The sequence below is a fragment of the Sorex fumeus genome, unplaced genomic scaffold (genome assembly GCF_029834395.1).
Source record: "Sorex fumeus unplaced genomic scaffold, SorFum_2.1 ptg000054l, whole genome shotgun sequence".
Lineage (NCBI taxonomy): Eukaryota > Metazoa > Chordata > Mammalia > Eulipotyphla > Soricidae > Sorex > Sorex fumeus.
This window is the reverse complement of record NW_026606111.1, coordinates 39,976,686-39,991,571: the sequence shown is the minus strand read 5'-3', so window position 1 is coordinate 39,991,571 and position 14,886 is coordinate 39,976,686. Positions and strand designations below refer to the sequence as shown.

Here is a 14,886-nt window from a genome sequence, read left to right as displayed (position 1 = left end):
TGTCCATAAAGTGCCAGATACACTCTACCACTGTCCTCAAGTCACTTCTTTGAACTTCCTTCCCCCTTCCAAGCCTACTTCTGTTACTGTTTGGTAACCTCAACCTGTTTCTTTATATTCTACTTGTCGTGAGATCAGCCAGTATTTTTCCTCCCTCTGACCTTTTTCACTCAACCTTCTAGATCCATTCCTATTGCAACAAAAGGCAAGATTTCGTCTCTTATAACTCAGTAGTATTTCATTTTGTTTATGAACTACAGCTTCTATCTTCACTTACCTGCTTTTGGGAACTTGGGTTATTTCCCTGTCTTGACTATACATAGCATTGCAGTGAACACGTGTGTGCTACTGGGATAGATGAATAGATGTCAAGGAATGAATCACTGGTTCTCATGGTAAGTTCAATTTTTAATTCTTGGAGAAGTTTCCATACTGATTTCTATAGAAATGGAGAGATGGAACCAGTTTAAAGTTCCCAAAACAGTGAATGAGGACTCCTTTTTCACCACATGCCAACCAACAATGGTGTTTATAGTATCTCTCTCTTCCTCAGTCTCTGTCTCTCTGTCTCTGTCTCTCTCTCTCTCCCTTTCTCTCTCTTTGTTTTGTGGGGATACACCTAGTGATCTTCAGGGCTTACTTCTGACTCTGTGTGGTGAAGTTGGGGGACCATATGGGTTTCTAGCATTGAACCTGGGTAGGCTGCATGCAAGGCATGCACCCAATCTTCTGTACTATATCACTCTGGCCCATCCACTTTCTTTTTTATGTTGGACATTCTCATTGGTGTGGAATGATGACTTACTCATTTGCGTTTTCCTGACAGTAAGAGTGAACACTTTCATTTGCCAGTTGACTATCTCTATGTCTCCTTTGAGCAAGTGCCTGTTCATCCCCTCTTCCCCATATTTTTTTTTGATGGAATTGTTTTATTTTATTATTGACTTTTTGTTATTATTATAAAGAAAATTCTAGTTGTTTGCATACAGAAAAAAATGATTATTTTTAGTTGATTTTATAATCTGTTATTTTAGTGTATTAATTATTTTTTAAGTGTTTTAGGGGAGAACTTGAATTCTTCTATTTATATTTCCTGCCAGCTGCAAATAGTGATGTTAAACTTTTTTCCAATTTGGCTGCTTTTTTTTTTTTTCTTGTGTTATTGCTATGTTGAGGACTTACTGTTAGAGTAATAGTTATCAAAGTGGATATCCTTGATTTTTTGCCTGATCTTTTAGGTAAGACTTTTAGTTTTTTTGCCCTTGAGACTGATGAGTTTGTTATATATGACCTTTTTTATCTTGAGGTATATTCTTCCTACCCATCTTTTATTGGAAGTTTTTTTCGTATGGTTCTATTGATGTAATAATATTAATCTTTTATTGATTTGTACATAGCATTATTCAGCCATCTTTGCATCCTTGGAATGAATTCCACATTGGTGTATCATCCTTTTGATATATTGTTGATTTCAGTTTGTTAAAATTTGGTTGAGAATATTTGTGTCTCTGTTCATGAGGAATATTGATCTGAGATTTTCTCTCCTTAGTTATATCTCTGTAATGGTTTTAAGATGATGTTGACTTTATAGTAGATGTTAGGAAGTATTCATGTTTCTTGATATTTGGGAAAGAGTATTTGAGGGGCACAGGTAGTAGGTTATCTTTAAAGTCTTGTTAGAACCGAAAAACAGTTTTTACTCTTAGACTAGAATATAATAGAAAGTTAGCCATATTTTTTTGAAGGAGAGGACAGAGCAGATGTTGTCATTTATCAAATGGAGTAATGTAACGAACTATCTAAAACACCCAGATAATGTAACTAATTGCCTTTAGTATATCTAACATTTTCTCAAAAATCCACCATAATAAAATATTGATTCCCAATTTTGACTTTTATGATAGTCTGGTAAATTTCCATTCAAAGGGTACCATAAAGCATAATGTAAAATTAGTCAGAAGTTATAATTTCTGCAATGGTGGGATAGTATCCTCCAGTAAAATAATCATAAGCTCAGGAACATTAAATAATCACAAAATCACAAAAATCACAAATCATCCTGTTATTCGTCGATTGCCTCGAGCAGGCCCCAGTAACATCTCCTTCATCCTAGCCCTGAGATTGTATTCAAGGCTCTTTAGGAGAATGAGACCCATCATTGTTACTGGTATTTGGCATATTGGGTACGCCACGGGGAGTTTGCCAGACTCTGCCGTGTGGGCAGGCTACATTCGGTAGCCTGCCTGTTTGTCCAAAGTAGGAATGAGATAATAAGATGTCATAATAAGATGTCGCACAGCTGCAAATGCGGCTGCATGGTTCCAGGAACTGGTTTTTATAGTTACTGAGTCTTGGCCGTTGATGGGATTACACGGCGCCAGGGGACCAGTTGGTGGGTGTGACCCCCGCCTACTGGAATTTGGAGGATCTGGGTGGAGGATGCTCGGCCCCAATCCGAGTAGGCTTGGAGATCTCGGCCCCGGAACCCGCGTGGATTTGTCCCTCTGCCAGTACCTTCATGTATGCGGAGAGTGGTCTCAGCATGGTGGTGGCTGGTCCTGGAGGTCTTCGGCTGCCGGAGCCCTGGTTGCAGCGGGGAGGAAAGCTCAACCTGCTCCCCTCCAAGGGGCCCCGGCGAGGACAGCCAGGTGCGGGGGCAGGAGACTGCACTGTTCTCCACCACCCAGATCTTCCAAATTCCAGTTGGAATCACAAACTTTATTGCATTGTATGTTCAGTGGTTGTATAATATACATTTTCTTCTTCTTTTTTTTTTTCTTTTTTTGGGTCATACCCGGCAATGCTCAGGGATTGCTCCTGGCTTTGCACTCAGGAATCACTCCTGGCAGTACTCAGGGGTCCATGTGGGATGCTGGGAATTGAAACCGGGTTGGTCGCATGCAAGGCAAATGCTCTACCCACTATGCTATCGCTCCAGCCCGTTTTCATATTTTTGTTAAGAATACGGGGAGTGCACACATATTTATTTGTGGTGATGCTCTCAGGATGTTGTTACACATCTGATTGTAGTGCTTGTATCTTTGGCTGCAATGCTCACCTGGAGATTTTTTATTTATTTATTTATTTATTTATTTGTTTTTGATGTGTTTAATGATATTTGTTACCCTTTGATTAAGATACGTGCACACACACATGACTGAAGTGTAGTTGGAAAATAGGGAATAGGAGACTGCAGAACTGTCAAGATCACGCATGCTGCATTTAGGCATATTAGGAATTGAAGTTCAAGAAAAAAGGAACAATAGAAAAGCCACACGGATTTTAAATAACCACAAGGGAATTTTCAGCTTTATGCCATGAACTCAAAATTTAAAATTAGAAAAAATTATTTAAGAACAACTACCAGAGTCCCATATAAACTAGAAACTCTGAGTAGTTGTATATCTATTAGAGAAATAGGATTTAAGTAAAAAGTAAAGTAAAGGCCCTCCCGTTGATCATCGATTTGCTCGAGCGGGCCCAGTAACGTCTCCATTGGAGACTTTGTTGTTACTGTGTTTGGCATATCGAATACGTCACAGGGAGCTTGCCAGGCTCTGCCGTGTGGGCGAGATACTCTCAGTAGCTTGCTGGGCTCTCCAAGAGGGGCGGAGGAATCGAACTCGGGTCGGCCATGTTGGCTGCGTGCCAGGCAAGCGCCCTACTGCTGTGCTATAGGATTTATTGTCCAAAATGTTCCCACAAAGAGAATCACATACTATTTTCTTTTTTTCTCTTTTAATTACACCCAATGATGCTCAGAGGTTACTCCAGCTCTTCACTCAGGAATTACCCCTGGCAGTGGTCCGGGGACCATATGGGATGCTGGGAACCCGGCTCAGCTGCATGCAAAGGAAGTGACTTACCCTCTGTGTTATCATTCCAGCCCCCTCAATTTCTAGTTTTTGAAAGAATGTCCATATTGTTTTCAAAAAATTCTGGACCTTCAGCATTCCCACCAACAGTGAAAGACAGTCCCTTTCTCCCAGTTGTTCTTGTTCTTTTTGATGTGTGGCAGTCTTTGTGGTATGAGATGATATCTTATTGTTGTTTTGATTTGCATCTCCCTGATGATTATGTAGGAAATTTTTTCTTGTAACTTTTGGCATTGTATTTCTTTTTTGAGAAAGTTTTGGTTCATTTCTTCACCCCAATTTTTGATGGGGTTGGAGTTTTTTCTTGTACAATTCCACTGATGACTTGTATATCCTGAATATTAACCCCTTATCTGATGGGTGTTGGATAAATGATCTTTCACATTTTGAGGGCTCTCTCTGTATTTTGGTCATCGTTTCTTTTGAGGTGCAGAAGTTTCTAAATTTAATGTAATACCATTTGTTTCCACTTGCTTGGTCAGTGTTGTTTCATCCTTTAGCTTTAATGTCATGGAGGATTCTGCCTACATTTTCCTCCATGTATCTTATGGAGTCAGGTCTGATACTGAGGTCTTTAACCCACTTTGATCTGACTTTTATGCTTGGTGATAGAAAGAGGTCTGAGTTCAGTTTTTAGCAGGACTCTCTCCAGCTTTCCCAGCACCACTTGTTGAAGATGATTTCCTTGCTCCACTTCATATTTCTTGCTCCCTTATCGAAGATTAAGTTATCATGTATTTGAGAGTCTGTGACAGTTTTCAACTCTGTTCCATTGGTCTGCAGGTCTGTTTATAGTCTAATGCCATGCTGTTTTAATCACTACTGCTTTATAGTACAGTTTGAAGTTGGGGAAGGTGATGACACCCATCTTCTTTTCCCCAAGGATTGCTTTAGCTCTTTGTGGGCACTTAATTGTTCCATATAAATTTCAGGAGTGTTTTATCTGTTTCTTTAAAAAATGTCTTGTATTTATAAGAACTGCATTAAATCTGTATAATGCTTTGGGGAGTATGACCATTTTGATAGTGCTAATCCTCCCTATCCATGACCAGGGGATGTGTGACCTGACCTTTAAAGAAGCTCCTTTAATGCTTGTTGTAAAACTGGTTTCAAGGCTATACACTTCATAAGTAGTTTCTTGTTCCTGAAGCTCTGTATTGTTTCTTCAAATCTAAATGATATGTAGCTGAACAGAGTATACATGGCAAATTGTTCATTTTGTTCAGTTTCTGTACATTTCCTGAATGATTTCTTGTTCCTGAAGCTCTGTATTGTTTCTTCAAATCTGAATGATAAGTAGCTGAATAGAGTATACATGGTAAATTGTTCATTTTGTTCAGTTTCTGTACTCCATTCCTTTCTTGCCTTCCAGCTCATAGTTGCATTTGATAGATTTGCTGTGAAATTTATGGAATCTCTTTTGTTTGTAAGTTGCTTTATTGATCTTGCTGCTTCCAGTATTCTGTCTTTATCTTTGAATTTTTTTTTTTTTTAGTTTTGTGTATAGTGTGTCTTGGAGTTTTTCTAGTTGAGTTTCTTTTCACTGGTGCCCTTTGGGCCTTTTAGATATCTCTGCCTGTAATCCTCAAGTCTAGGAAATTCTTCTTTATGATTTTTATGATTTAGGTATTATTTCTGCATCAAATTTACCTTCATGTTTTTCAGGAATCCCTGTTATTCTTCCCCTTGGGCTCATACCTTTTTTTTGGTGTATTTATTTCTTTTCAGACTATTTACCACCTTCTGTTGTTTCTAGTGGTTTTCTCCAACTCATCTTGAAACTCCTTAATCTTTGACTCAACTGCCATTAATCTGCTATTCAGAGCTTCTGTTGAGTTTTTTAATATTACTTAACAAATCTCATTTTTGCCTATACTTTCCTCATTTCAGCACTAGTTTTTTTTCTCTGCACTGCTGGCTTTGCTGACTAACTGTGCTTTTGTTCCTTTGATCTCATTAAACATCCTCAAATGTTGTCATTAAAGTCAGTGTCTTAGGATTTATTGAGTTTCTTGGTGCTGCTTGAACTTTCTTTGTTGTTTTCACTCACTGAGTTTGCCGGACTTCTTTATTTCCTCCCCATTGGGTTTGCTGTGCTCTACTGGAATGATATGGTGGTGTGCAGGGTTCAGGAGTTGTGGAGCTGGGCCACTTGCTCGAGTGGAGTTCAGGGATGGAGACTGCCTGGCTGACTGTACAGGAGGACAGTCAGACTCTGCCCTGTTCCAGAGAGTTCACACAGTTGTCAGCCCAGCAGTGGATCTACCTGGATGGGATGGTGGCATGCAGGGTTCAGAAGTCATGGAGCTTGGCCCCTTGCTATGGTGGAGTTTGGGTGTGAGGGCTCAATTATGTTAAACTTTTAAAAAATTTTTTTGCTTTTTGGGTCACACGTGGTGATGCACAGGGGTTACTCCTGGCTTTGCACTCAGGAGTTACTCCTGGCGGTGCTCAGGGGACCACATGGGATGCTGGGAATCTAACCTGTGTCGGCCATGTGCAAGGCAAGCGCCCTACCCACTGTGCTATCTCTCCAGCCCTGAACCTTTTTTTTTAACTAATTACTATCATTATTTAAAAAATTTTTGGAGGGTGTCACACCCAGTGATGTTCAGGGATTACTCTTGGCTTTGTGCTCAGGAATTACTCTTGGTGGTGCTCGAGGGACCATATGGAATGCTGGGAATCGAACCCGGCTCAGCTGCGTGCAAGGCAATTGCCCTAGCTACTGTGTTACTGCTTCAGCCCCTGAATTGAAATTTTAAGAAAACATTATTGTATTATTTCTAACATTATATAGAAGAATCATCTGTTTTACTCACCAATAAGGAGGGTTATCTTACCAATACAAAATTGCTTTAAACATTCTAAAATGAAACTATAACTCCATGTTAACAGAAGAATGAAAATCCCAATGATTTCAGTTATTAACAGACTTTATATATGATAAAATTTTTGTAAGTTTAATTCTAAATCTGACAAATCTCAATCTGAAAATCTCAATCTGTTTTATCTCAGTTTCGAACATTGAAATATATATCCTACATTTATCTAGTAAGTATTGAAATTAAAGTAGTTCACTCTTACCATTTTTAGTTAATACTCTATTAGGTATAATAGCTTATTTCAATTTCCTCAGTGTTGTGTGTCCTGAAAACCTGTGTGTGTGTGTGTGTGTGTGTGTGTGTGTGTGTGTGTGTGTGTGTTCAGGGAAGGGCCCTTAGTGACTCTCTGCTAACTGAACTAGTGAGTCAAAGTGCAGACTGAAGAAGCAGTCAGTACTGCTCGACTATGTAGTTTTGTGGATTACCTGGACCACCTCAGTGGTGCTCAGGGGTCTTCAGGGATCCACCTGTTGCTGCTCAGTGAACCACGTGGTGCAGTAATTTAACCGGGTCAGTGCATGGGACCTGTGTTATCTTTTCAGAATCCCCCCAAACCTTATTTTATAGCATTCTAACTAAAGCATAACATTGTACTCTCATTACATTTTCAAAAACAGTTTTCTCCCCTTATTCTAGATAAAAATGTTATTTGTTAACTAGCTTATCTCTTTGTGGATATTTAGTGCTCTTTGGGGAGTATTATCACTCACTTCTCCCTTCTTAGTACAACAATACTATCCTCTCAATATCATCCCACCTCTCTTCACTGTATACCATCAGATTATTTTCAGTCCTGTTTTAAATGATGTTTAAATGTAGTTTCCCTTTAGTACACTGTGCGTTTGAGTTCAGGGACCTCTTCTTTTTTAACTTTTCTTCTTTGTATCTACAATTGCTCATAAGTGTCTGTGCTAAAGTATTTTGAATGAATAATTAACTGAATGGATTATCAGTTGCTTGAAGAATTTTTAATTCTCAGAAAAAGTTTTTGACTTTAGCAAGTGATATTCTGCATCAGTCTTAAAATATATCAATCTTCTGATCTTTAATTAGTTTCTTTGCCATTATAAGAACTCATTTTTTTCTTCGAAAACATAGATGAAGAAAGTTTTATGTTTTATGTTAATATAAATTTTCAGATGATTAAATGTTACTAACATTATTTTTGTGGGAACCAGTGATTACAATCTAAGTTTCTTCTGAACTTCTAAAAGTGCTTTGCTCATCACAATTTTGCAGAATGCTGTTTACTTTTATTTGGGGGTCATACCTGGCAGTACTTACAGTTTACATCTGGCTCCATATTCAGGGATTATTCCTGGCAGTGCTTGGGGCACCATATGGGATGCTGGGTCATGTGCAAGGCAAGCACTCTACCAGCTGTACTATCTCTCTCCAGCCCCAAGAATGCTATTTTAAAAATTTTCTATTATTTTTTTCCAATGACCTTCTATTCACAATGGAGACCAGGCAAAGGACTTGGGCTGAGGTACAAGTGGGTTGGGTTAAACCATGACCTCTTTCTTTATAGTCAGTGTAAGGAACCCAGCCTATGGTAAGCACCAGGAAGCCTTTTCTTTTAAAAGGTGTCTCACTAATAAAAATTAAATAAATAAATAAAGCAGGAAAAGTAAATAAATAAAATTGCTACGAGGGCCAGAAAGATAGTTACAGGGGTGAAGGCATTTGCCTTGCATGTGGCTGGTCCAGATTTGAATCCCTGGCACCACATAGCATTGCCTGAGCACTATCAGGAGTGATTCCCCTGAGCCACAAAGCCAGCGTAATCCTAAGCACTGCCAGGTATGGCCCAAAATAATTTAATTAAATTGCTATGAAAGGGTAAAAAGCCTTGAATAACCAAAATAAAATTTAAAAATAAATACAACCTTTCAGAAAAAAAAGTTTTCTGTATTTGAGGAATGGATTTGTTTTTCCTAGAAACAAAATAAATAAAGTCTCAGCAGTTTTCTTTAAAACTTTACTTAGGTTGTATCAGTTCAAATGCAGTTGTTAAATTGTTTTTACGAGAGTTCTAAGAAATATTTATTTATTGGCCACACAGATAGTAAGGAGGCAAGGCACTTGCTTTGCATGCGACTGACCCTTGTTCAGTCCTCAGCACTGTGTGTGGTTTCCTAGTCCTATAGGGGTTATTCCTGAGCAATGCCAGGTCCAAGGACCCCCTCCCCAGTTTTCTTAGAGGAGCATATTCTAAGTAATCATGATTCTCTGTGGTCCATATTGTTTTATTTTTTTACATGGAGATAGGTTTCATAAACACCAACAACATTATTCATGTATAAATTATATAAAAGAGCGTAATGTAATAGTATTATATGTAATTTATAACAATCATTCTATATACAATGTAAAATATAAAAACTTATATTTATTTAAAGCTATTTTTGTAGTCTCTTGTAAAACTATATAATAATTTATGAATATTAGGTTAATATTAAGTACACTTGTAAAAGATTTGCATATTTAAATTACAAAAATAGTTTTCATTTTTAACGTACTTGTTTTCATGATAATTAGATTAAAAATAATCCACACATGAAATTATCTCCATTAATCATGTTTCTGATAATGCCCTAATCATTGGTAATTGATGTTTATAGGGATTTCTTGGTAACCATGAGTTCTCTAGTTTTAATGTAACTTATTATACTATATTATAGACATGTATGCTATATATTTTTTCTAAACAGCCTTTTATCAATCAAGTTTTTTTTCCCTTTTCTGTATTGCACATTCTTAGTATAGAATTCCCTTTAGATAGGTACTTGATAAATGGCCACTTGATTTAAAAAATTCTACTTTGATAAAATTTATCCAGAAGCTACCAGCTTTGTGTCCTTTATTTTTTACATTCCTGGGTATTGAACCCAGGGCTTCATCATATGTAAAACAGAAGTTCTACCAATTGTCGAGGCACATCCCTTGCCTATGAATCTGTGTTGGATTTTTTTTTTCTTTCAGTTTTTGTTAGAAACATTTCCTTTCAGATATTTACAGGGCAAAGACAAGATAGAAAAACATTTTTTAAAAAAAATTTTATAGCAACATGTGTTATAAACTACTGTATAATAGATACATTAGAATGACTGTTGTTTGGTGATAGCATTGCATTTGACATTGTAAAGGATGGAAGGGCTAGGACATGGGCTTGGCCCTCCAGGAATTAAAGAAAGGACTGTTGAGTATTGCTTTAAGTAGTGTATTATGATAATTTTCAACATGTAATGAGTAACTTTAGCCTAGAGTTGGAAAAAAATACAGATTAGTCCAGCTACCATCTTTTTTGTATGTGTTTGGCCAAGTATCCAGTCTTTAACCAATCTGTGAGAAATTGTATGATTCCTTTGAATTTTCTTAATGTGCCAGTTATAATGAAAATTCTTAGTTTTTCTGATTTTCAGATCTTGAGTCTAATGAGAACAGTTTTTCTGCAAAAGAAGAAAATTCAGTAGTTAGAAATAAGCACGAGAGAGAGAGAGAGAGAGAGAGAGAGAAAGAGAGAGAGAAAGAGAGAGAAAGAGAGAGAGCGTATAGTGAGTAAGGCTCTTGCCTTGTGTGTGACCTACCCAGGCTGGATCTCTAAAACCAATTATGGTTCTCCTGAGCTCGGTTAGGAGAGATCCCAGAGCTCAGAGCCAGGAGTAAACCCTGAGCACTGCCGGGTACCCCCAAACAAGCAAACAAACAAACAAATAAACAAAATAAGCACTGTTAATATAAGCCAAAATATAGCTGGATAGACAATAAGGTGTCAAGAGTTGTGTAGAGTTATTTGGAGAACTTCTAGGAAAAAAAAAAGGCAGCCTTGTGGAAGCTTATTAATGTGCAAGAGAGTGCCAGAGTATCATGTTTGTAAGATTTCTGAAAGATTATATGTGTGTCACTCACTGAAACGCAGATCACGGGCAGGTTTGATCGACGGAAGTGGCAGCTTTATGAAGTGGGAAATAATAGGAAATGAGGCTTTTGTGACTATGAAGAGAAGAAAGGTGTGTATTAGGAAAGTACTTTAAAAGTCATACTGAGAAGTTTCGATATAATGTGTAGTGATGGGCAGCCACTGCATCTCTTTGAGCAGAGGAGCCGGAGAGTGAAATGTGCTTGAGAAAAACATTCAGGTTGATCTTAGTATGGTAAAATGAAAGTGGAAGCATAAGAATTTCATGGAAAGATGGACTAAGTAGATTGCCCCCCCCCCAAATGAGCTATTTTCGTTAGAAGAATTCTTAACTTTTAAACATTAGTTATAATGCCTAGGTTGGATTTTTTAGGGAAAGTAGTTAATAAAGAGCCTGCAACCCGAGTGCAAGAAAATCTAGAACTTATTTTCTTCTGAGCTGCCAAGTATTATCATCTCACATTTTCTTGTGCATCACATATGACAGTGAAGAGAATGAGAAACATGGATCATTTCATCTTTTTTCAGAACCAGACTTTTTAAAATGCATTACTACAGCATTTCAAACTCTAAAGTTGTTAGTTGTTTTATTAAGCAATGTCAACACATAGATTATTCTTGATGTGTGTATACATTTCACATAATTTTGGGTTCATTAGGCTTATTAAAAAAAATGAACCCTGGGTCTGGAGAGGTGGTTCAAAGGTCTGAATGTGTGTTTTATGTAATGTGACATTGCATAGCTCCTAAGTACCAGCAAGGCATGGAGATAGAAGAAGCCCATGAGCACTGCTGTGGTCCTAAAACCAAACCAAACAAAATTAAAAAGAAACACTTGTAGACGATAATAATATTGTATTCATAACATTAAAAATACAAGCGATAGTACAGCGGGTAGGGCGTCTGCCTTGCACGCAGCCAACATGGCTGACCCGAGTTCGATTCCTCCGCCCCTCTCGGAGAGCCCGGCAAGCTACCGAGAGTATTCGATATGCCAGACACAGTAACAACAAAGTCTCCAATGGAGACGTTACTGGGTCCGCTCGAGCAAATCGATGATCAACGGGAGGGCCTTTACTTTTACTTACTTACTTTACTATACATCTTATAGCATATAATAATAATAATTTGTTTTAATGAGTCATCCATAAATATTATTGAATAAAAATTGATCACTTTAATAACTGTGCTCTCTCTTCCCCTTTTAATCTTCAGTCGTTTTTGGCGCTGGTGAACTTGTTATCTTATTCTGCTGTTTATGAGTTGGTATACAATCAAGATCTTCCCAACAAAACAGAATATTCTCTTCGTGAAGTTCCAACATGCATAATTGTGAGTCACTTTTATTGCATCTTTCCCTTTTATAAATGATACTTCCTTTCTATAAATACCACTACTTGAAATTTTTAGCAGAACTGCAATTTGTAAAAAAGTCTAGAATGATTTAGTGACTTTTGAAGGCTGACTTGATCTCTTTACCTATGGTCTATCAATATCTGAATTATCTGTGAATGGAATATTTGATGCAGGCCACCCAAGTTACAATACCTTTTGAAATTTTATTTATCCCAGCCAAGGAAAGGGGTTTGGTATACACAGAAGTGCATGTTTGATATATATATATATATGTATATATATATATTTAGATGATTTATTATATTTTAGTCACATTAGTGGTATTTTATTGACTGTAATAATTAGGAATAAACTGTGTCTAAAGAGTCCTTTCGGCTTTCTGATTATATCTAATGAACCCATGAGGGAAGTGTGCACATATTTATTTAATTTTAAAGCTAGTTTATATTCATACTCCAGATGGATAACTTGCTTAAATTGTTCAGAAATATTTGATTTCTCATTTTTTGGTAGTTTATGCATTAAACACATAAATAAATATGTATACATAACTATGTCTATATATGCAATAGTAAAAATGATTTGATTAATAGTGAAATTTTAATTTGTGGATCTTCACTGTAATTTTTAGATAGCACAGAGGGTAGGGCGTTTGCCTTGCACGCGCCTGACCCGGGTTCCATTTCTCTGTCCCTCTCGGACAACCTGGCAAGCTTCTGAGAGTATCCCGTTCACACGGCAGAGCCTGGCAAGCTACCTGTGGGGTATTCAGTATGCCAAAAACAGTAACAACAAGTCTCACAATGGAGGCATTACTGGTATACTCTTGAGCAAATTGATAACAACAGGAGGATGGTGCTACCATGATATTTTAGAAAATTTGGGTTACTTTGTATATTGTAAAATATAAAGTGCAGCTATTTCTGTCATTAAAATGTAATTTTATATGTATATACATATGTATGAATGTGATTTAGTATTTTGACTAACAAATTTCTCTCCTAAATGTTATTAATATGTATATAATTCACTAATTCCACGGAACATATTACCTCACACCTCACAATATTTGGTATAGTTACTTTTCTATGACTGTTTCACTTGCTGGTTCTCTTCTAGGTTCTCTTATCTTTCCTTGTTGTCTCCTTGTGAAATTCTGTGTGTGTGTGTGTGTGTGTGTGTGTGTGTATGTGTGTGTGTCTTATTTCCTCAAGATTGATCTGATTCAATTCTGTGCCTTCTGTTGTATATGAACAACTTTCTAATATGTATCACATATGTAAATGAAATCTCTATTCTTAGCTTTTTAGTACTTAGTACACACATTGAGAACTCATAGGCATCTTTAATCTTATGCCTCAAATGTAAATATTTTTTGTATAAAGTTAATTTCCATTCAGATTTATCTAAGTATGGCACCATCATACTCTCACATAGTTTAATGAATCATAAACCTAGATGTCATTGTTGACTTTTCTTTCTTTATATGTAACTAATCATCATTATAGATTTTTGCCTCCCAAGTAACTTGATCTTTTATACTTTTCTATATTCTTACTGAGACTGCCTTAGATCTTCATCTATTGTTTAGTTTTACTTTAATCCTAGCTGACCCTTTCCTTTCAATCTCAATCTTTAATTTATCCTCACAGTAATTTGTCTTCCTAGTGTGCTTTAGAAATTTAAAAAACCCCAAAAAACAAACAGCTGTAGTTGAGTTATTTTGTTGTTTAAAATCTATGCTGATTTCCCTCTGCTGCTTTGCATAGGGATTCATATTCATTTAGGTAGCCTGCAACTTCCTTTTTGTCAAAGTCTTCCTCTTTTTTTACTTCTCACCTTCCACTCTATAAAAGTGTGGGTCTTCTGGGTCTTGAACAATAATACAGTGGGAAGGGTATACGTGTCTTGCATGCTGATGACCTGGCTTTTATCCCTGATATCCTATAAGCTGTAGCGATAGCACAGCAGTAGGGGTTTGCCTTACAAGTGGCCAACATGGCCGACCTGAGTTCGATTCCTCCGCCCCTCTCGGAGAGCCTGGCAAGCTACCGAGACTATCTCGCCCGCAGGGCAGAGCCTGGCAAGCTACACGTGACGTATTCGATATGCCAAACACAGTATTCGATATGCCAAACAAGTCTCATGATGGAGACGTTACTGGGCCCGCTCGAGCAAATCAGTGAGCAATGGGAGGACCGTGACCGTGACTGATCCCATAAGGTGCCCAGAGCCTTGCCTGGAGTTAAGTCCCGGCCTCTAAGTAGCTCCAAACAAACAAAACTAAATGAACGAAACTAAATAAAACAAGACACAGATAAACAAAAAGCCAATATAGGTGTTTAGACAAGTTTCTTTTTCTTAAGTCTGGAACATTAATGTACTATTGAGGTTTTCCTTTCTTGTTAGTATTTTGGGGATGGAGACATACCCAGCTATACTTAGGGCCTTGCTTTTTGCTTAGTGTTTCTTGGTCTTTCCTGGTCATGATTTATATTTTATCTCTTTTGAATCTTTGAGCTATCTCCCTTGTCTCTAAATTTTTGCTTTTTGTTTAGGTAACACCTCTTTATTCTATGGATCTTACTCTTCTGCTTCCCTCCTTGTTTGAAGCATTCTTTGCCCTTTCTATTGTTTTCTCTTGTGCTTTCACAGCACCTTGTTTATGAATAAGACATATGTGAACATTGCTTCATAATGTTTATATTTGTCTCTCCTAATAACTTGTGGCCTAAAATATCTATGAGAAGACTACCTGTTTTATTGCCTGGTAAGTTTTTTTTTCCCTACTTAATGAGCAAAAGATATATATGATCTGAAGAGAAACAAGAATATGGGCTGGAGCCGT

The 14,886-nt window shown here is 37.2% G+C and overlaps 1 protein-coding gene and 1 non-coding gene across 2 annotated transcripts in view; one reads left to right on the top strand and one right to left on the bottom strand.

Moving 5' to 3' along the window:
* The window catches only part of TBC1D32 (TBC1 domain family member 32), a 332,745-nt gene that overhangs the window by 104,769 nt on the left and 213,090 nt on the right, over positions 1–14,886 (top strand). Inside the window, exon 21 of the mRNA XM_056125154.1 lies at positions 11,898–12,014. Within this exon, the coding sequence (XP_055981129.1) occupies positions 11,898–12,014 (117 nt within the window). The remainder of the gene's footprint in view (positions 1–11,897; positions 12,015–14,886) is intronic.
* Positions 8,201–8,332, bottom strand: LOC130033889 (small nucleolar RNA SNORA51). Its single transcript, XR_008793998.1, has one exon. It is a non-coding gene; the product is annotated as a small nucleolar RNA SNORA51 (small nucleolar RNA).